The 21,677-nt window shown below is 44.4% G+C and overlaps 1 protein-coding gene across 3 annotated transcripts in view; it reads right to left on the minus strand.

Moving 5' to 3' along the window:
* Positions 1–21,677, minus strand: part of nudt6 (nudix (nucleoside diphosphate linked moiety X)-type motif 6) — a 147,316-nt gene that overhangs the window by 43,311 nt on the left and 82,328 nt on the right. For 2 of the 3 annotated variants that reach the window (XM_067993373.1, XM_067993380.1), the window contains exon 3: positions 5,746–5,801. In XM_067993373.1, the coding sequence (XP_067849474.1) occupies positions 5,746–5,801 (56 nt within the window). Of the gene's footprint in view, positions 1–5,745; positions 5,802–20,298; positions 20,470–21,677 lie in introns of those variants that run through there. The other variant, XM_067993388.1, reaches the window with a different exon arrangement.

Raw genomic sequence — 21,677 nt, forward strand, 5'->3', positions numbered from 1 at the left:
AGAGTAGGGCCTATTAGAGACCAAAAAGGTAACCTGTGTGTGAAGGCACAAGACGTGAGTATGGTTCTTAATGAATACTTTGCATCTGTCTTCACAAAAGAGGGGGATGATGCAGACATTGTAGTTAAGGAGGAGTGTGAAATATTGGATGGGATAAATATAGTGAGAGAGGAAGTATTAAGGGGTTTAGCATGTTTGAAAATAGATAAATCGGAAGGCCCGGATAAAATGTATCCCAGGCTGTTAAGAGAAGCAAAGAAGGAAATAGCGGAGGCTCTGACCATCATTTTCCAATCCTCTCTGGCTACACGTGTGGTACCGGAGGACTGGAGGACTGCTAACGTTATACAGTTAAAATTGAGAAAGGGATAAATTGAGTAATTACAGGCCAATCAGCCTAACCTCAGTTGTGGGCAAATTATTGGGAAAAATTCTGAGGGACAGTATTAATCGTCATTTAGAAAGGCACAGATTAATCAAGGACAGTCAGCATGGATTTGTCAAGGTGAGGTCGTGTTTGACTAACTTGATTGAATTTTTTGAGCAGGTAACGAGGAGGGACGATGAGGGTAGTGCATTTGATGTAGTCTACTTGGATTTTAGCAAAGCTTTTGACAAGGTCCCACATGGCGGACTGGTCAGAAAAGTAAAAGCACATGGGATCCAAGGGAAAGTGGCAAGTTGGATCCAGAATTGGCTCAGTGGCAGGAAGCAAAGGGTAATGGTCGACGGGTGTTTTTGTGACTGGAAGGATGTTTCCAGTGGGGTTCCGCAGGGCTCAGTATTAGGTCCATTGCTTTTTGTGATATATATCAATGATTTAGACTTAAATGTAGGGGGCATGATTAAGAAGTTTGCAGGTGGTGCAAAAGTTGGCCGTGTGGTTAATAGCACGGAAGAAAGCTGTAGACTGCAAGAAGATAGCAATGGACTGGTCAGGTGGGCAGAAAAGTGGCAAATGGAATTCACTCTGGAGATGTGTGAGTAATGCATTTGGGGAGGGCAAACAAGGCAAGGGAATACACAATAAATGGTAGGATACTGAGTAGTGTAGAGGATCAGAGAGACCTTGGAGTGCATGTCCACAGGTCCCTGAAGGTAACAGGACAGGTAGATAAGGTGGTTAAGAAGGCATACAGGATACTTTCCTTTATTAGCCGAGGGATAGACTATAAGAACAGGGAGGTTATGATAGAACTGTATAAAACACTAGTCAGGCCACAGCTAGAGTATTGCTACAGTTCTGGTCACCACATTACAGGAAAGATGTGATTGCACTAGAGTGGGTACAGAGGAGATTTACGAAGATGTTGCCAGGACTAGAGAATCTTAGCTATGAGGAAAGATTGGATAGGCTGGGATTATTTTCTTTGGAACAGAGGAGGCTGAGAGGAGATTTAATTAAGGTGTATAAAATGAAGAGGGGCCTAGATAGAGTGGATAGGAAGGACCTTAGCAGAGAGGTCAAAAACCAGGGGGCATAGATTTAAAGTCATTGGTAGAAGGATTAGAAGGGAGTTGAGGAGAATTTTTTTGACCCAGAGGATTGTGAGGGTCTGGAACTCACTGCCTGAAAGGGTGGTAGAGGCAGAAACCCTCAACTCATATAAAAAGCATTTGGATATGCACTTGAAGTGCCGTTAACTACTGGGCTATGGACCAAGTGCTGAAATGTAGGATTAGGATGGATGGCTCTTTTTCGGCCGGCACAGATATGATGGGCCAAATGGCCTCCTTCTGTGCCGTAAATAAATTTCTAGGATGACAAAAGGGAATACAAAGAGGTTTGAAAAGAATTTTAAAAAAACAATTAGAAGGGCATTTGGAGAAATATGAGCTGATCAGAGAGAGTCAGCATGGGCTTGTAAAGGGTAAGTCACGTCTAACAAACTTAGTAGAATTTTTTGACAAGATAACTAACATGGTAGATAAGGGAGTATCTATGGATGTTATTTATATGGACTTACAGAAGGCATTCGTCAAGGTTCCACTGTTAACAAAAATGAGAGCGCATGGAATTGGAGGCAACCTGCTGGTTTGGATAGGGAATTGGTTAGGAGGCAGGAGACAGAGTGTAGGGATAACGGGTTTGTACTTAAATAGGAAGGATGCGACTAGTGGTGTCCCCCAGTGATCTGTACTGGGGCCTCAGCTTTTCACTACATTTATAAATGACTTGGATGAAGGAATAGAGAGGCAAATATCTAAGTTTGCTGATGCCACTAAGATGGTGGCACAGTACGTAATTCTTTTTTATTCATTCATGGGATGTGGGCATCACTAGCAGGGCCAGCATTTATTGCCCATCCCTAATTGCCCTTGAGAAGGTGGTGGTGAGCCATGTGATGAAGGTTCTCCCACAGTGCTGTTAGATAGGGAGTTCCAGGATTTTGACCCAGCGATGATGAAGGAATGGTGATATATTTCCAAGTCGGGATGGTGTGTGACTTGAAGGGGAACATGCAGGTGGTGTTGTTCCTATGTGCCTGCTGCCCTTGTCCTTCTAGGTGGTAGAGGTTGCAGGTTTGGGAAGTGGGAGCAGAATGTTGCAAAGCAACATTGATAGATTGAGTGAGTGGGCAAAACTGTGGCAGATGGAGTTCAATGTAGGAAAGTGTGAGGTCATCCACTTTGGACCTAAGTAAGATAAATCAGAGTATTTTCTAAATGGCGAGAAGCTAGGAACTGTGGATGAGGGGTCCATGTACAGAAATCACTAAAAGCTAGTGGACAGGTAAAAAATATAATTTAAAAGGCTATTGGAATGTTGGCCTTTATCTCAAGAGGGTGGGAATACAAAGGGGTGGAAGTTATATTACAGCTGTACAGAGCTCTGGTTGGACCCCCATCTGGAGTACTGCATTCGGCTCTGGGCACCACATCTCAGGAAGGATATAGTGGCCTTGGAGGGGGAGCAGTACAGATTCACTAGACTGATTCCAGGGCTAAAAGGGTTAAATTATGAGGACAGAGTGTATAGACTAGGCTTGTATTCCCTTGAATATAGAAGATTAAGGGGTGATCTAATTGAGGTGTTTAAGATGATTAAAGGATTTAATAGGATAAAGAGAAACTATTTCCTCTGATGGGGGCAGTCCAGAACAAGGGGACACAACCTTAAAATTAGAGCTAGGGTATTTGGGGTGATATCAGAAAGCACTTCTTCACACAAAAGGTAGTGGAAATCTGGAGCTCTCTCCCCCAAAAAGCTGTTGAGGCTAGGTCAGTTAAAAATTTAAAAACTGAGATTGATAGATTTTTGTTAGGTGAGGGCATTAAGGGATATGGAACTAAGACGGGTAGGTGGAGTTAAGATACAGATCAGCAATGATCTAATTGAATGGCGGAACAGGCTCGAGGGGCTGAATGGCCTACTCCTGTTCCTATGTTCCTAAAAAGAAACTAGGAATATAAAAAAAATGATAAAGTATTCAACAGACACATAAATATCAAAAGGAAATGCAGGATAGGCATAAGGCCACACATAATGAAAGCAAAATGGCAGAAATATAGAATGATTACTTTGCCTCAGTTTTTACCAGGGAGACTAACAAGATGGACATGAGATTAGAAGAAGAGATTGAAAAAGGTATCAAGACATTTAAGATAGAAAAGGGGGAGATAATTGATAAACTAATCAAACTTAGAGAGGATAAAACCCTGGTCTGGATGAATTGCATCCATGCACACTAAAAGAAGCAAGAGAAGAGATAGCAAAGGCACAATTGTATATATATATGTATATATATAAAAATCATTTGAAAAGGGAATAGTGCTAGAGGACTGGCGGACAGATAATGTTATTTCTGTACTGAAAAAGGGAAATAGAACAAGTCCGAGGAACTATAGATCATAAGAACAGGAGTAGGCCATTCAGCCCCTCGAGCCTGTTTCGCCATTCAAGTAGATCATGGCTGACCCGTATCATAACTCCATCTACCTACCTTGGTTCCATATCCCTTAATACCATTGCCTAACAAAAATCTAGCAATCTCAATTTTAAAATTTTCAATTGACCTAGCCTCAACAGCTTTTTGGGAGATAGTTCCAGATTTCCACTACCCTTTGTGTGAAGTGCTTCCTGACATCCCCCCTGAACAGCCTAGCTCTAATTTTAAGGTTATGTCCCCTTGTTCTGAACTCCCCCACCAGAGGAAATAGTTTCTCTCTAGACGTAGAGAAAATGTTTCCACTTGTGGGGAAATCCAAAACTTGGGGTCATAAATATAAGATAGTTACTAATAAATCCAATAAGGAATTCAGGAGAAACTTCTTTACCCAGAGAGTGGTTAGAATGTTGAACTTGCTACCAAGTGGAATAGTTCAGGATAGCATAGATTCATTTAAGAGGAAGCTAGATAAGCACATGAAAGATATGCTGATAGGGTTAGATGAAGTAGAGTGGGAAGAGGCTCGTGTGGAGCATAAACAGCAGCATAGACCAGTTGGGCTGAATGGCCTGTTTTTGTGCTGTAAATTCTATGTAACTTTATGGGCATTATCATATTGTTACCAACATTAAAATTCATCTGCCATTCCTTAGTCCATCCATTTAATCTGTCCAGAAGTTTTTAAATATGAAATATGAATATGATAAGAAAGGTGAGAAAAGACCATTAGGCTCATCAGTGCTCACCCTATCCATTAAACAGTGTCACCTCATGCACCATCCTCCCCAACTGTTAGTGATACTTACTGCCAGGACAGGAAAAAAAATCCTTTTATTAATATCAATATGTTGCTTACATATATAACATACATATATTCACTGATTCCATGAGCAACACAAGCAGGCTCTTGAGGGGCAGGGGGAGGAGGGCCTTTTTCTTTTGCCTTCTCTGGTGATCTCTCCAGTTCCTCATCTATTCTAAGGAATCTTACAACACCAGGTTATAGTCCAACAATTTTATTTTAAAATCACCTCATCTATTCTGCAGTTGATCGCCCATGCAGTCATCACCTGGGACAATGGGAACGCCATCTGCGGAATGCACCATAGATTTGCGGAGTTGTAGCCTTTTTCCCTACCTGAGCTCCTTCTGTACCTGGTTCTCCACTGGGAGTGCAGGATCGGAGAATTCACCCTTATATTTTTTATAAATTGCTCTATTGCACCTAATCAGCTTAATTAAAAAACAAATCAATGACAGACTTTCAATAAGGGGATTGAGATGATGCATAAATATATTTATTGATATTTTTTCATACCTTCTAGCTCAACAAAAATAAACATGTTGCTGGTGTCCAGATTTTTCACAAAAAAATCCTGTACAAGACCTTTGGTAAGTGTTGCAACAGAGAGCTGTTAATTTGTACCCTTTCAAATCCAGAGAATGTAGGCTGCCTGTGTGACGCGTTCAGATTGTGGACTTGATCATAACAAGTGCAATATGTATAAAGTCATGATGAATAGGTTTCCCTCATTCTTGTATTCAGTGCTGTGTGGAAATTCCAGTGTACGGGTTTGTATCACGAGCTGCTAGGTTATTTGTAGCATATGTGTGTATGCTCAAAAGGTAAAATACAGCTTTGCCTATTCTCCAAAATAAGCACACTTAAATACAGCAAGTGCATCACGGTGGGCATCAATTAACTGATCATTATGTGAATAGGTGACTTATTAGATGTTTTGCTAGCAACAATCAAACAAATGTTGTCATGCCCCAGTAAGTTGCTTTTTCTTGGAACATGGCCATGCTTACCTGACAAGAATGATAGCTAATGGATCACTAACATTCAACTTACCTTATTTTTGTCTTGCACAACCAGAACTTTACTAGTGGATTCATCGAGCACTGCACCTGCAGGATAGACAAGAAACAAAAACAGAATGGGTGCCCAGCCTGGTGTACAGTTTGTCGAATCACAGGAAACTACCAAAAAATGAAAACCCTGAAAACCAAAAAATTACAAAAAGTGAAATCTGAGTTTTCTTTTTATATGTTTAGATCCTTTTAAGGACTGTTGTTGCATTTTTGAACATTTTTAAATTACAATTTTTAAAGTTTACTTTGTTGTTATAATTTATACAAGAGGCATCCCGTAGCAATTTGAACACAACCTGCTCTGCCAAGGTTAAATTACAGAAGTGTCATCTTTAAAAGCTGTAAAAAGAAATCCTTTAATAGTCAAAGGGAAATACTGTATTATAATATTATGCTAGTAGAGCACCCTTGGCGTCGCTCATAGTAATTCGGTCGAAGGTCATGCTGTTGCATGGAAGTAGAGGAGGAGTAAATGGCCTAGCTTTTTCTCTGCACCTTGTTTTGGGGTGCTTTTATGGTCCTTGAACCTGGCCATACTGCTGGTACCAGAGTTTTTTTAGATACAGAAGGCAGGCTTCCCGGCCTCTGCAGGGGAGTTGCACCATTCTGGGGATGGAGTCTTGCTGTTTCAGGCCTCAGGAGCATGTCAGAACAGAAGGAAGTGGCCTGTGACCTGCCTATTTCAATTTTATTTCCTTTAAAAATCCATAATTTTATTATTTGGGGTTACACATGGCAGCACTCTGAAAGCACTTACACAGGACCCTCTTTAATATTTGCCCTGAGGCCCCTTCCTTCAAGGGATCTCCTAAAGACAGTGAAGTAAGTGTTTTTTGTTTTTGGAAAATAAAGTTTTTTCTTTACCTACTGTAAGTAGATAAATAAATAGATATGTTAATAAATCTGTTTTAATGAACAACGATTGTGTTTGAATTCTCAGTATAAACAAGGTATATCAACAAGGTCATCTACGTGCGGAACCACAAGAGATGGGTGAGATCCTAAATGAATATTTCACATCGGTATTTACGGTTGAGAAAGGCATGGATGTTAGGGAACTTGGGGAAATAAATAGTGATGTCTTGAGGAGTGTACATATTACAGAGAGGGAGGCGCTGGAAGTCTTAACACGCATCAAGGTAGATAAATCTCCGGGACCTGATGAAATGTATCCCAGGACGTTATGGGAGGTTAGGGAGGAAATTGCGGGTCCCCTAGCAGAGATATTTGAATCATCGACAGCTACAGGTGAGGTGCCTGAAGATTGGAGGGTAGCAAATGTTGTGCCTTTGTTTAAGAAGGGCGGCAGGGAAAAGCCTGGGAACTACAGACCGGTGAGCCTGACATCTGTAGTGGGTAAGTTGTTAGAGGGTATTCTGAGGGACAGGATCTACAGGCATTTGGAGAGGCAGGGACTAATTAGGAACAGTCAGCATGGTTTTGTGAGAGGAAAATCATGTCTCGCGAATTTGATTGAGTTTTTTGAAGGGGTAACCAAGAAGATAGATGAGTTGTGCAGTTGACGTGGTCTACATGGACTTCAGCAAAGCCTTTGACAAGGTACCACATGGTAGGTTGTTACATAACGTTAAATCTCACGGGATCCAAGGTGAGGTAGCCAATTGGATACAAAATTGGCTTGACGACAGAAGACAGAGGGTGGTTGTGGAGGGTTGTTTTTCAAACTGGATGCCTGTGTCCAGCGGTGTGCCTCAGGGATCGGTGCTGGGTCCGCTGTTATTTGTTATTTATATTAATGATTTGGATGAGAATTTAGGAGGCATGGTTAGTAAGTTTGCAGATGACACCAAGATTGGTGGCATTGTGGACAGTGAAGAAGGTTATCTAGGATTGCAACGGGATCTTGATAAATTGGGCCAGTGGGCCGATGAATGGCAGATGGAGTTTAATTTAGATAAATGTGAGGTGATGCATTTTGGTAGATCGAATCGGGCCAGGACCTACTCCGTTAATGGTAGGGCGTTGGGGAGAGTTATAGAACAAAGAGATCTAGGAGTACAGATTCATAGCTCCTTGAAAGTGGAGTCACAGGTGGATAGGGTGGTGAAGAAGGCATTCAGCATGCTTGGTTTCATTGGTCAGAACATTGAATGCAGGAGTTGGGATGTCTTGTTGAAGTTGTACAGGGCATTGGTGAGGCCACACTTGGAGTACTGTGTACAGTTCTGGTCACCCTATTATAGAAAGGATATTATTAAACTAGAAAGAGTGCAGAAAAGATTTACTAGGATGCTACCGGGACTTGATGGTTTGACTTACAGGGAGAGGTTAGACAGACTGGGACTTTATTCCCTGGAGAGTAGGAGGTTAAGGGGTGATCTTATAGAAGTCTATAAAATAATGAGGGGCATAGATAAGGTAGATAGTCAAAATCTTTTCCCAAAGGTAGAGGAGTCTATAACGAGGGGGCATAGATTTAAGGTGAGAGGGGAGAGATACAAAAGGGTCCAGAGGGGCAATTTTTTCACTCAAAGGGTGGTGAGTGTCTGGAACGAGCTGCCAGAGGCAGTAGTAGAGGCGGGTACAATTTTGTCTTTTAAAAAGCATTTGGACAGTTACATGGGTAAGATGGGTATAGAGGGATATGGGCCAAGTGCAGGCAATTGGGACTAGCTTAGTGGTATAAACTGGGCGACATGGACATGTTGGGCCGAAGGGCCTGTTTCCATGTTGTAAACTTCTATGATTCTATAAGCAGGCGCGGTAACCAATTACAACCATTACAAAATATAAATGTTCCACTTCTTGTGTGTTGTCTCTCCTTCACTCACATACTGTGACCGGGCGATATTACCAGGGAGGCAGGATGGCAGCGGGGGGGGGGGCGGCGACTGGGCGTGTGGGTAACCCGCCCATAAAATCTATCCATTCCCCACGCGATCACGGGTAAATTGAAGGCACTTACTGTGGCTTCCGGTTTTCCCGTTGTCAACCTGCGCAGCGGGCGGACTGCGCACCCACATCACAGGCTGTCAGCTGGAGGAGCCCTATTTAAAGGGGGCAGTCCTCCAATGCTGCTCCTGCAGCAACCAACCAAAAGTGCAGCATGGAGCAGACCAGGGGAAAGGCTGCTCCCAGGTTTAACGATGCCTCACTCCAGGTCCTACTGGATGGGGTGAGGAGGAGGAGGGAGATTTTCTACTCGGTGGACGGGAGGAAGTGGCCTGCCTCTGCCACCAAGAAGGCGTGGTTGAGGTGGCAGAGGAGGTCAGCAGCAGCAGCAACGTCTCCTGCACCTGGATCCAGTACAGAAAGTGCTTCAATGACCTAACTAGGTCAACCAAAGTGAGTACACTTACTCATTCTCCTACACTCCGTCTTCCACATCACCGCCCCCACCCCACAACTCATTCTGCACTGTCAACATTACTCTATCACATCACTCCTCACACCCACTCAAACCTCATCCTCAACTTACCTGCACTTACTCACCTCCCCAGTACTCATCCCACCTCTACCACTCAACCCAATCCTCATACAATGTCATGGCTCTGTCTCATACTCACCCTCTGATGCATCTCTTACACGGTCAGCTTCACCAAAACCAATGCATTCAGCGGTTGGCCACGTCACCATCCCTCACTCACGCCTCTCTACTTTCTCCCGTTATAGGAGAAGAGCCCAGAATGTACGGGAGAGGGCAAAGACCAGAGGGGGGCCGCAACATCAGGTTGTCCTCACGGACCCGGAGCAGGAGGCTCTTGAAGTTTGCCACACCCTGAGTGCCTGTCCGTCGGGGACGCCGAGACTGCCACCCGACAAATGGCTGGTGACGGAACTTTTAACATTCAGCACTCACAATAGCAAATGATGTTATCATGCACCATCTTCAGCACCTCAACATCTGTCATCATGCTTGATATTGCCTTTTGTTCTCTTACAGGGCCTTCAGCGACTGCTGTGACGGCAGAGGGCGATTCCTCAGAGGACCTGCCGGCCTCTAAGGGGGCACCGTCACATCTGAGCGAGCCATCCACCAGCGCAGATACACACACCTCGCTGGGTCCCCGTCCTCAGTTAGTTGGGGTTGCACATTGTGAATCACCACACACGTGAGCACGACCAGACACTGGTTGCAGGGGCAGCTGTGGAGAGTCCGCGTCGGTGGGAGCATTCTTCTCCAGGCTCTGCTCAGCTGGACACAGATGCTGAACCCTGGCGGCCATCCTTTAAAAGGAGAATGATCGAGGGGCAGCAGCACATTTGCGAGGTGCTGGAACAGGTGCCACGCGCATTCTCCACAATCGCGCAGAGGATGGAGGAGTCCAACTTCTGCATGAGTGGAATGGTGGCACAGGTACAGGAGGGGATCTTTGAGATACTGTTACAGGGACTTGAGGGCGTCTCTGAGATAGTGTCGCGGGTAAGTGCGGGAATGTCTGCAATGGAGGGAAGGCTAGCCTCCATCGAGCTTCAAGCACGGCTCATCAATGAGTCCATTGAGGCCCTGACAACGGCCCTTCGGACTCAGGGTGAGCAACTTTCTGCTGCCTTAAACAGGCAGGCAGATACACTAGCACTGGCTTTACAAGGCTTATAGAATCATAGAATCATAGAAGTTACAACATGGAAACAGGCCCTTCGGCCCAACATGTCCATGTCGCCCAGTTTATACCACGAAGCTAGTCCCAATTGCCTGCACTTGGCCCATATCCCTCTATACCCATCTTACCCATGTAACTGTCCAAATGCTTTTTAAAAGACAAAATTGTACCCGCCTCCACTACTGCCTCTGGCAGCTCGTTCCAGACACTCACCACCCTTTGAGTGAAAAAATTGCCCCTCTGGACCCTTTTGTATCTCTCCCCTCTCACCTTAAATCTATGCCCCCTCGTAAGAGACTCCCCTACCTTTGGGAAAAGATTTTGACTATCGACCTTATCTATGCCCCTCATTATTTTATAGACTTCTATAAGATCACCCCTTAACCTCCTACTCTCCAGGGAAAAAAGTCCCAGTCTGTCTAACCTCTCCCTGTAAGTCAAACCATCAAGTCCCGGTAGCATCCTAGTAAATCTTTTCTGCACTCTTTCTAGTTTAATAATATCCTTTCTATAATAGGGTGACCAGAACTGTACACAGTACTCCAAGTGTGGCCTCACCAATGCCCTGTACAACTTCAACAAGACATCCCAACACCTGCATTCAATGTTCTGACCAATGAAACCAAGCATGCCGAATGCCTTCTTCACCACCCTATCCACCTGTGACTCCACTTTCAAGGAGCTATGAATCTGTACTCCTAGATCTCTTTGTTCTATAACTCTCCTCAACGCCCTACCATTAACGGAGTAGGTCCTGGCCCGATTCGATCTACCAAAATGCATCACCTCACATTTATCTAAATTAAACTCCATCTGCCATTCATCGGCCCACTGGCCCAATTGATCAAGATCCCGTTGCAATCCGAGATAACCTTCTTCACTGTCCACAATGCCACCAATCTTGGTGTCATCTGCAAACTTACTAAGCATGCCTCCTAAATTCTCATCCAAATCATTAATATAAATAACAAATAACAGCGGACCCAGCATCGATCCCTGAGGCACACCGCTGGACACAGGCATCCAGTTTGAAAAACAACCCTCTACAACCACCCTCTGTCTTCTGTCGTCAAGCCAATTTTGTATCCAATTGGCTACCTCACCTTGGATCCCATGAGATTTAACCTTATGTAACAACCTACCATGCGGTACCTTGTCAAATGCTTTGCTGAAGTCCATGTAGACCACGTCTACTGCACAGCCCTCATCTATCTTCTTGGTTACCCCTTCAAAAAACTCAATCAAATTCGTGAGACATGATTTTCCTCTCACAAAACCATGCTGACTGTTCCTAATTAGTCCCTGCCTCTCCAAATGCCTGTAGATCCTGTCCCTCAGAATACCCTCTAACAACTTACCCACTACAGATGTCAGGCTCACTGGTCTGTAGTTCCCAGGCTTTTCCCTGCCGCCCTTCTTAAACAAAGGCACAACATTTGCTACCCTCCAATCTTCAGGCACCTCACCTGTAGCGGTGGATGATTCAAATATCTCTGCTAGGGGACCCGCAATTTCCTCCCTAACCTCCCATAACGTCCTGGGATACATTTAATCAGGTCCCGGAGATTTATCTACCTTGATGCGCGTTAAGACTTCCAGCACCTCCCTCTCTGTAATATGTACACTCCTCAAGACATCACTATTTATTTCCCCAAGTTCCCTAACATCCATGCCTTTCTCAACCGTAAATACCGATGTGAAATATTCATTCAGGATCTCACCCATTTCTTGTGGTTCCGCACATAGATGACCTTGTTGATCCTTAAGAGGCCCTACTCTCTCCCTAGTTACCCTTTTGCCCTTTATGTATTTGTAGAAGCTCTTTGGATTCACCTTTGCCTGATCTGCCAAAGCAATCACATATCCCCTTTTTGCCCTCCTGATTTCTCTCTTAACTCTACTCCGGCAATCTCTATACTCTTCAAGGGATCCACTTGATCCCAGCTGCCTATGCATGTCATATGCCTCCTTCTTCTTTTTGACTAGTGCCTCAATCTCCCGAGTCATCCAAGGTTCCCTACTTCTACCAGCCTTGCCCTTCACTTTATAAGGAATGTGCTTACCCTGAACCCTGGTTAACACACTTTTGAAAGCCTCCCACTTACCAGACGTCCCTTTGCCTGCCAACAGACTCTCCCAATCAACTTCTGAAAGTTCCTGTCTAATACCATCAAAATTGGCCTTTCCCCAATTTAGAATTTTAACTTTTGGGCCAGACCTTTCCTTCTCCATAGCTATCTTAAAACTAATGGAATTATGATCACTTGTCCCAACAGAACATTTTGGAGGGGGAGGGCGAACAGCCAGCTGTCGTGGTGCACATAGGCACCAACGATATAGGTAAAAAAGGGGATGAGGTCCTAAAAGCAGAATATAGGGAGTTAGGAGGTAAATTAAAAAATAGGACCTCAAAGGTAGTAATCTCAGGATTGCTGCCAGTGCCACGTGCTAGTCAGAGTAGAAATAGGAGGATATTTCAAATGAATACGTGGCTAGAGGAATGGTGCAAGGGGGAGGAATTCAAATTCCTGGGACACTGGAAACGGTTCTGGGGGAGGTGGGACCAGTACAAACCGGATGGTCTGCACCTGGGCAGGGCCGGGACCGCTGTCCTAGGAGGAGTGTTTGCTAGTGCTGTTGGGGAGGGTTTAAACTAAAGTGGCAGGGGGTTGGGAACCTGAGCAGGGAGAGAGAGGAAAGCGTAACAGGAAGGGACAGAAGGTATGGAGTAATAGGTAAAGTGTTAAAAAAGGAAAAAGCAGGAACTAAGCGTCACAAAACAGATTTGAAAGTTCTTTATCTGAATGCACGTAGCATTCGTAATAAAATGGACGAGTTAACGGCACAAATAACTACGTATGGGTATGATCTTGTGGCCATTACAGAAACATGGCTGCAGGGTGACAACGACTGGGAATTAAATATGCCAGGGTATTTAACAATCAGGAAGGACAGGCAGGAAGGAAGGGGAGGTGGGGTGGCTATGTTAATAAAGGAAGGAATCACTGTAATACAGAGAAATGATATTGGGACAAAGCATCAAGATAATGAAACAGTTTGGGTGGAGATAAGGAATAATAAGGGAAAAAAAAACATTAGTGGGCGTAGTATATAGGCCTCCTAATAGTTGCAACTCTGCTGGAAGAAGTATTAATCAGGAAATAGTCGGGGCATGTAATAAGGGAACAGCCATAATTATGGGGGATTTTAATTATCATATTAACTGGACAAATCAAATTGGGCAGAGCAGCCTTGAGGACGAGTTCATTGAGTGAATCAGGGATGGATTTCTTGAGCAGTATGTAACTGATCCTACAAGGGGGCAGGCAACCTTGGACCTGGTCCTGTGTAATGAGTCAGGATTAATTAATAATGTCCTAGTTAAGGATCCCCTTGGAACGAGCGACCACAACATGGTTGAATTCCATATCCAATTAGAGGGTGAGAAGGTTGATTCTCAAACAAGCGTACTGAGCTTGAATAAAGGAGACTATGATGGTATGAGAGCGGAATTGATTAAAGTGGACTGGGAAAATAGATTAAAGGGTAAGACGGTACATGAGCAGTGGTGTTCATTTAGGGAGTTATTTTACAACTTTCAAAATAAATATATTCCACTGAGGAAAAAAGGGTGTAAAAGAAATGACAGCCATCCGTGGCTAAGTAAAGAAATCAAGGATAGTATCCGACTAAAAACAAGGACATATAAGGTAGCCAAACTTAGTGGGAGGATAGAAGATTGGGAATTCTTCAAAAGACAGCAAAAAGTAACTAAAGGATTGATTAAGAAAGGGAAGTTAGATTATGAAAAGAAATTAGCAAAAAATATAAAAACAGATAGCAAGAGTTTCTATAGTTATATAAAAAGAAAAAGGGTGGCTAAGGCAAACATAGGTCCCTTAGAGGATGAGACCGGGAAATTAATGGTGGGAAACATGGAGATGGCAAAAATGCTGAACAAATATTTTGTTTCAGTCTTTACAGTAGAGGACACTAAGAATATCCCAACACTGGACAAACAGGGGACTCTCAGGGGGAGGAGCTAAATACGATTAAAATCACTCAGGAGATGGTACTCAGTAAAATAATGGGACTCAAGGCGGATAAATCCCCTGGACCTGATGGCTTTCATCCTAGGGTCTTGAGGGAAGTGGCAGTAGGGATTGTGGATGCTTTGGTGATAGTTTTCCAAAATTCCCTGGACTCAGGAGAGGTCCCGGCAGATTGGAAAACTGCTAATGTAACACCGTTATTTAAAAAGGGTAGTAGGCAGAAGGCTGGAAATTATAGGCCAGTTAGCTTAACATCTGTGGTGGGTAAAATTTTGGAGTCTATTATTAAGGAGACAGTAACGGAACATTTAGATAAGCATAATTTAATAGGACAAAGTCAGCATGGCTTTATGAAGGGGAAGTCATGTCTGACAAATTTGCTTGAGTTCTTCGAGGATATAACGTATAGGGTGGATAAAGGGGAACCAGTGGACATAGTGTATTTAGACTTCCAGAAGGCATTCGACAAGGTGCCACATAAAAGATTATTACTTAAGATAAAAAATCACGGGATTGGGGGTAATATTCTGGCATGGGTGGAGGATTGGTTATCGAACAGGAAGCAGAGAGTTGGGATAAATGGTTCATTTTCGGACTGGCAACCAGTAACCAGTGGTGTTCCACAGGGGTCGGTGCTGGGTCCCCAACTCTTTACAATCTATATTAACGATTTGGAGGAGGGGACCGAGTGCAACATATCAAAATTTGCAGATGATACAAAGATGGGAGGGAAAGTAGAGAGTGAGGAGGACATAAAAAACCTGCAAGGGGATATAGACAGGCTGGGTGAGTGGGCGGAGATTTGGCAGATGCAATATAATATTGGAAAATGTGAGGTTATGCACTTTGGCAGGAAAAATCAGAGAGCAAGTTATTTTCTTAATGGCGAGAGACTGGAAAGTACTGCAGTATAAAGGGATCTGGGGTCCTAGTGCAAGAAAATCAAAAAGTTGGTATGCAGGTGCAGCAGGTGATCAAGAAAGCCAACGGAATGTTGGCTTTTATTGCTAGGGGGATAGAATATAAAAACAAGGAGGTATTGCTGCAGTTATATAAGGTATTGGTGAGACCGCACCTGGAATACTGCATACAGTTTTGGTCTCCATACTTAAGAAAAGACATACTTGCTCTCGAGGCAGTACAAAGAAGGTTCACTCGGTTAATCCCGGGGATGAGGGGGCGGACATATGAGGAGAGGTTGAGTAGATTGGGACTCTACTCATTGGAGTTCAGAAGAATGAGAGGCGATCTTATTGAAACATATAAGATTGTGAAGGGGCTTGATCGGGTGGATGCAGTAAGGATGTTCCCAAAGATGGGTGAAACTAGAACTAGGGGGCATAATCTTAGAATAAGGGGCTGCTCTTTCAAAACTGAGATGAGGAGAAACTTCTTCACTCAGAGGGTGGTAGGTCTGTGGAATTTGCTGCCCCAGGAAGCTGTGGAAGCTACATCATTAGATAAATTTAAAACAGAAATAGACAGTTTTCTAGAAGTAAAGGGAATTAGGGGTTATGGGGAGCGGGCAGGAAATTGGACATGAAGCTGAGTTCGGATCGGTCAATGCCCTGTGGGTGGCGGAGAGGGCCCAGGGGCTGTGTGGCCGGGTCCTGCTCCGACTTCTTGTGTTCTTTAGATTTGTGGTTGGGATCAGATCAGCCATGATCTTATTGAATGGCGGAGCAGGCTCGAGGGGCCGATTGGCCTACTCCTGCTCCAATTTCTTATGTTCTTATGTTCTTATGTAAAGTGATCCCTCACTAACACTTCTGTCACCTGCCCTTCCTTATTTCCCAAGAGGAGGTCAAGTTTTGCCCCCTCTCTAGTCGGGCCATCCACATACTGAATGAGAAATTCCTCCTGAATACACTCATCAAATTTCTCTCCATCCAAGCCCCTAATGCTATGGCTGTCCCAGTCAATGTTGGGAAAGTTAAAGTCCCCTACTATTACCACCCTATTTTTCTTGCAGCTGTCTGTAATCTCCTTACATATTTGCTCCTCAATTTCCCGTTGACTATTTGGGGGTCTGTAGTACAATCCTATCAAAGTGATCTCTCCCTTCTTATTTTTCAGTTCTACCCATATAGACTCAGTGGGCGAACCCTCGGATATATCCCCTCTCACTACTGCCGTGATGTTCTCCCTAATCAAGAACGCAACTCCCCCTCCTCTCTTACCTCCTGCTCTATCTTTCCTATAGCATCTGTACCCTGGAACATTGAGCTGCCAGTCCTGCCCCTCCCTTATCCATGTTTCAGTAATAGCTATAACATCCCAGTCCCATGTACCCATCCATGCCCTGAGTTCATCTGCCTTGCCCATCAGACTTCTTGCATTGAAATAAATGCAGTTTAATCTAGACTTCCCTTGGTCTTTGCCCTGCTTTCTCAGACCATCTGTCCGGTCATGTTCTGTACACTCTCCCTTACTGCCTTTTGTTTCTGTCACCATTTTATTTCCCACTGACTTCCTGCATCGGTTCCCATCCCCCTGCCACATTAGTTTAAACCCTCCCCAACAGCACTGGCAAACACTCCCCCTAGGACATTGGTTCCAGTCCTGCCCAGATGCAGACCGTCCAATTTGTACTGGTCCCACCTCCCCCAGAACCGGTTCCAATGGCCCAGGAATTTGAATCCCTCCCTCTTGCACCATCTCTCAAGCCACGTATTCATCTTAGCTATCCTGTCATTCCTACTCTGACTTGCCCGTGGCACTGGTAGCAATCCTGAGATTACTACCTTTGAGGTCCTACTCTTTAGTTTAACTCCTAACTCCCTAAATTCAGCTTGTAGGACCTCATCCTGTTTTTTACCTATATCGTTGGTGCCTATATGCACCACGACAACTGGCTGTTCACCCTCCCCCTCCAGAATGTCCTGCAGCCGCTCCGAGACACCCTTGACCCTTGCACCAGGGAGGCAACATACCATCCTGGAGTCTCGGTTGCGTCCGCAGAAACGCCTGTCTATTCCCCTTACAATCGAGTCCCCTATCACTATAGCTCTGCCACTCTTTTTCCTGCCCTCCTGTGCAGCAGAGCCAGCCACGGTGCCATGAACCTGGCCACTGCCACCTTCCCCTGGTGAGCCATCTCCCCCAACAGTATCCAAAACGGTATACCTGTTTTGGAGGGAGATGACCGCAGGGGACCCCTGCACTGCCTTCCTACTCTTCCTCTGTCTGTTGGTCACCCATTCACTATCTCCCTCAGTAATTTTTATCTGTGGTGTGACCAACTCACTGAATGTGCTATCCACGACTTTCTCAGGTTGTTTCGTAAGGCCCTTGTTGCCGCGAGGTGTCTGATGGTCACTGGGGCTGTTGCTCTGGTTTCTTCTTGTGTGTCGGCCTGCTTCTAGAGCTGCTGATCTTCCCTGTCGAACTGCCTTCCCCTCGCCTTGTTGTTTGCTGGAAACTGCTCTTCTTTCCAGACACAGGCGGAACCAAGACAAGCAGCCCACCAGAGCCAGCTAGCCAGAGAGAGAGCGAGAGAGAGAGAGAGCTTTCGCCTTGTGGATGTCTCTCTTACAATGGTCTGTTTAAACAGTTCTTACAAAGCCCTTAAGAATCTTTGATGGTTTTTTGATGGTCCCTCATCATATTGCAAATTGCTTCTCCCAATGTGTCATTGTTAATTCTGATTTTTCTAGAGCTTGTCACATAAGGCTTCCTTTTGTATCCAACGTCCTAGGTGTTGATGGTTTTGCTTTAAAACAAAGGCATGGCCCCACCATGTCTGGAACAGTTGTCTCTTTCAATGGGAGTGATTGTCGACTTCCTGCTGTCCGTTTTGCATTAAAACAGAGACATGTCTGAAGCTCCACGGTGTGTGTGTTGTTGATTTCGTCTGGTGACCTCTCACCTATCCTTCCATTTTAGGTTTATAGTCAATGGCCAAAGTTTTCCCATACTCAGGGTTTTAACGTTTTTCTCCGAGTTTTGGGGGATCTGTGAATTTTGAGAATCTTACACGTTGATATAATGACAGCCACATCGCTACCAGGTGTACAATTGAGCATGCTATAGGGCCGCTCAAAATGCGCTTCAGGTGCCTTGATCATTCTGGGGGAGCGCTTCAGTACGCACCAGACAGAATGGGATGCATTATAGTCATCCGTTGTGCCCTTGTGTCAAATCTGCCACAGGGAAAGCACCACGTAGGAGTAGTCCGAAGCGTAAGGCAAAGGTTTTGTGAGCACAAAGGGGATGCACAAGGGTGTTTGACGGTTTGTCATGTTTTTTATTTATATTTGATTTTTGTTAATGGCACATTAAATATTATTATTGTCACCACTACTGCCACGTCTTGGCCATTCTTAACAGGCTTGTGTAATAAGTCTCTTTCATGAGGTTCACCATGAACACCCACACTTGATGCCACCCATTGGGTCACTCTACAGTGGGTGTTTGTGTAGTTGCACAACTATTTTATGCAGGGGGCGAGGGAGGGGGCTGGTGTGGCCGCTCCTCTGACCAGGTGGTGAGGACTGGACTCTTCACACTGTCTGATGTTAGGAGAACCGTTCACATATCAGTGACTCCCTGGCCTCACGAGCAGCCAGGTGAGCCGCTGTTCTGCCGATGGGTTCCTCCTCCTCCTCGTCCTCCTCCTCCACCTTAATAGGGGTGGCAGATGTGGATGGAGCCTCCTTCAGTGGCACCCCTCTCTGTTATGCCATGTTGTGCAGGGCACAACGGATGACTATAATGCATCCCATTCTGTGGTGCGTACTGAAGCGCTCCCCCAGAATGATCAAGGCACCTGAAGCGCATTTTGAGCGGCCCTATAGCATGCTCAATTGTACACCTGGTAGCGATGTGGCTGTCATTATATCAACGTGTAAGATTCTCAAAATTCACAGATCCCCCAAAACTCGGAGAAAAACGTTAAAACCCTGAGTATGGGAAAACTTTGGCCATTGACTATAAACCTAAAATGGAAGGATAGGTGAGAGGTCACCAGACGAAATCAACAACACACACACCGTGGAGCTTCAGACATGTCTCTGTTTTAATGCAAAACGGACAGCAGGAAGTCGACAATCACTCCCATTGAAAGAGACAACTGTTCCAGACATGGTGGGGCCATGCCTTTGTTTTAAAGCAAAACCATCAACACCTAGGACGTTGGATACAAAAGGAAGCCTTGTGTGACAAGCTCTAGAAAAATCAGAATTAACAATGACACATTGGGAGAAGCAATTTGCAATATGATGAGGGACCATCAAAAAACCATCAAAGATTCTTAAGGGCTTTGTAAGAACTGTTTAAACAGACCATTGTAAGAGAGACATCCACAAGGCGAAAGCTCTCTCTCTCTCTCGCTCTCTCTCTGGCTTGCTGGCTCTGGTGGGCTGCTTGTCTTGGTTCTTGTAAACAATTTTACAACACCAAGTTATAGTCCAGCAATTTTATTTTAAATTCACAAGCTTTCGGAGATTTTCTCCTTCCTCAGGCAAATGTTTCAAGATCTTGAAACATTTGCCTGAGGAAGGAGAAAATCTCCGAAAGCTTGTGAATTTAAAATAAAATTGCTGGACTATAACTTGGTGTTGTAAAATTGTTTACAATTGTCAACCCCAGTCCATCACCGGCATCTCCACATCATGTCTTGGTTCTGCCTGTGTCTGGAAAGAAGAGCAGTTTCCAGCAAACAACAAGGCGAGGGGAAGGCAGTTCGACAGGGAAGATCAGCAGCTCTAGAAGCAGGCCGACACACAAGAAGAAACCAGAGCAACAGCCCCAGTGACCATCAGACACCTCGCGGCAACAAGGGCCTTACGAAACAACCAACCGAATATTACCACCAACCAACCGAGTAATATTGAGCCACCGCAACCAAAGAAAACCAACTCAGGAGAAAACCGAAGATCCGCAAAGTTTCCACTCTACAATCTATTTCTGACTTACCTCTGGGTGAATTACTGTCAAGGTTTCGTTTGGTGAGCATTATCTCTGGCCCTTTAGAGTCCAACCTAGCTAGTACAGTGGGATTAGGAGGGGTGAGGTATCCTTCTCCTGTAATTTCCCTCGCGTGTACTGAAGTGTTCCCCATTTTATTAGAGTGTTAAGATTGTTGTGTTGTATTTCCTCTCTTGAATAAAGGTCAAAGTTTCTTGCACCAAAACCAGTTGTCTGCTGCACTTTGTCACAACCCCCAAATAAGTCCAAAGTCTAGAACCCAGGGAGTGGGAGCGATTCGGACCGCTCAGAAGTCAGAGGTGAAGCTGACACACACCACCACCCCCTACAATACTTCATCTGTTAAGATGAGAGGTGCTTTCTGTGTTTGAAAAGGAAAGCAATCAGGACGAACCAAGGCATTTAGTGAGAAAAACAATCATTAAGGCCAATCTAATGATTTAACTGTAGCCAAGCACTCTAAATTTAACTTCAGGTTTATGGCACAGGAATAGGCCTCTCTAAGAAAACATTTTCCAGGGATTTACAACAGGGTACAGACATCGCTATAAGAATAAGCAGTTTATTCAGAATTGTTTCATTTTTATGGGTTTCTTATGTTATAAATGTTACTTTCATTGGTAAATTTTCAATTGGGAGAAAATTCAAGATAGTGGCTCAAACCTACATCATATTTTTTCAGTAACATAATTGGCTCAGCTTTTGCTTTGTTTCATTGGTAGATTTTCCTTGATTTGTTGCTTTCAAATGCTCTTAGTATTTTCTCATTGATAGGCTTCTAGCAGTTTTGCTCACTTTAGATTTGTAGTTCCCCTATTCGAGTTCTGATTTGAAGCTATTTTATGAATATGAAGTGTGAATCAATGAAAGAAAGACTTACATTTATATAACACCTTTCACAACTTCAGGACATCCCAAAGTGCTTTACAGCCAATGAAGTACTTTCAAAATGTAGTCACTGTTGTAGTGTAGAAAACACGGCAGCCAATTTGCACACAGCAAGCTCCCACAAACAGCAATGTTTTAGTGACATTAGTTGAGGGATAAATGTTGGTCAGGACACCGGAAGAGCCTCCCTGCTCTTCTTCCAAATAGTGCCATAGGATCGTTTACATCCACCTGAGGGCAGATGGAGCCTCAGTTTAACGTCTCATCCAAATGACGGCACCTCTGACAGTGCAACACTCCCTCAGTACTGCATTGACGTGTCAGCCTAGATTCTGTGCTCATGTCTCTGGGACTTGAACCCAGAACCTTCTGACTCAGAGGTGAGAGTGCTATCACTGAGCCAAGGCTGACTCCTAATAAGAAAATGTGATGCTGCAGTGTCACTTCCAAAGTGTGACAGGAAGTATGACATGACAGAG

This window comes from Heptranchias perlo, chromosome 1, assembly GCF_035084215.1.
Source record: "Heptranchias perlo isolate sHepPer1 chromosome 1, sHepPer1.hap1, whole genome shotgun sequence".
Taxonomy (NCBI): Eukaryota; Metazoa; Chordata; class Chondrichthyes; order Hexanchiformes; family Hexanchidae; genus Heptranchias; species Heptranchias perlo.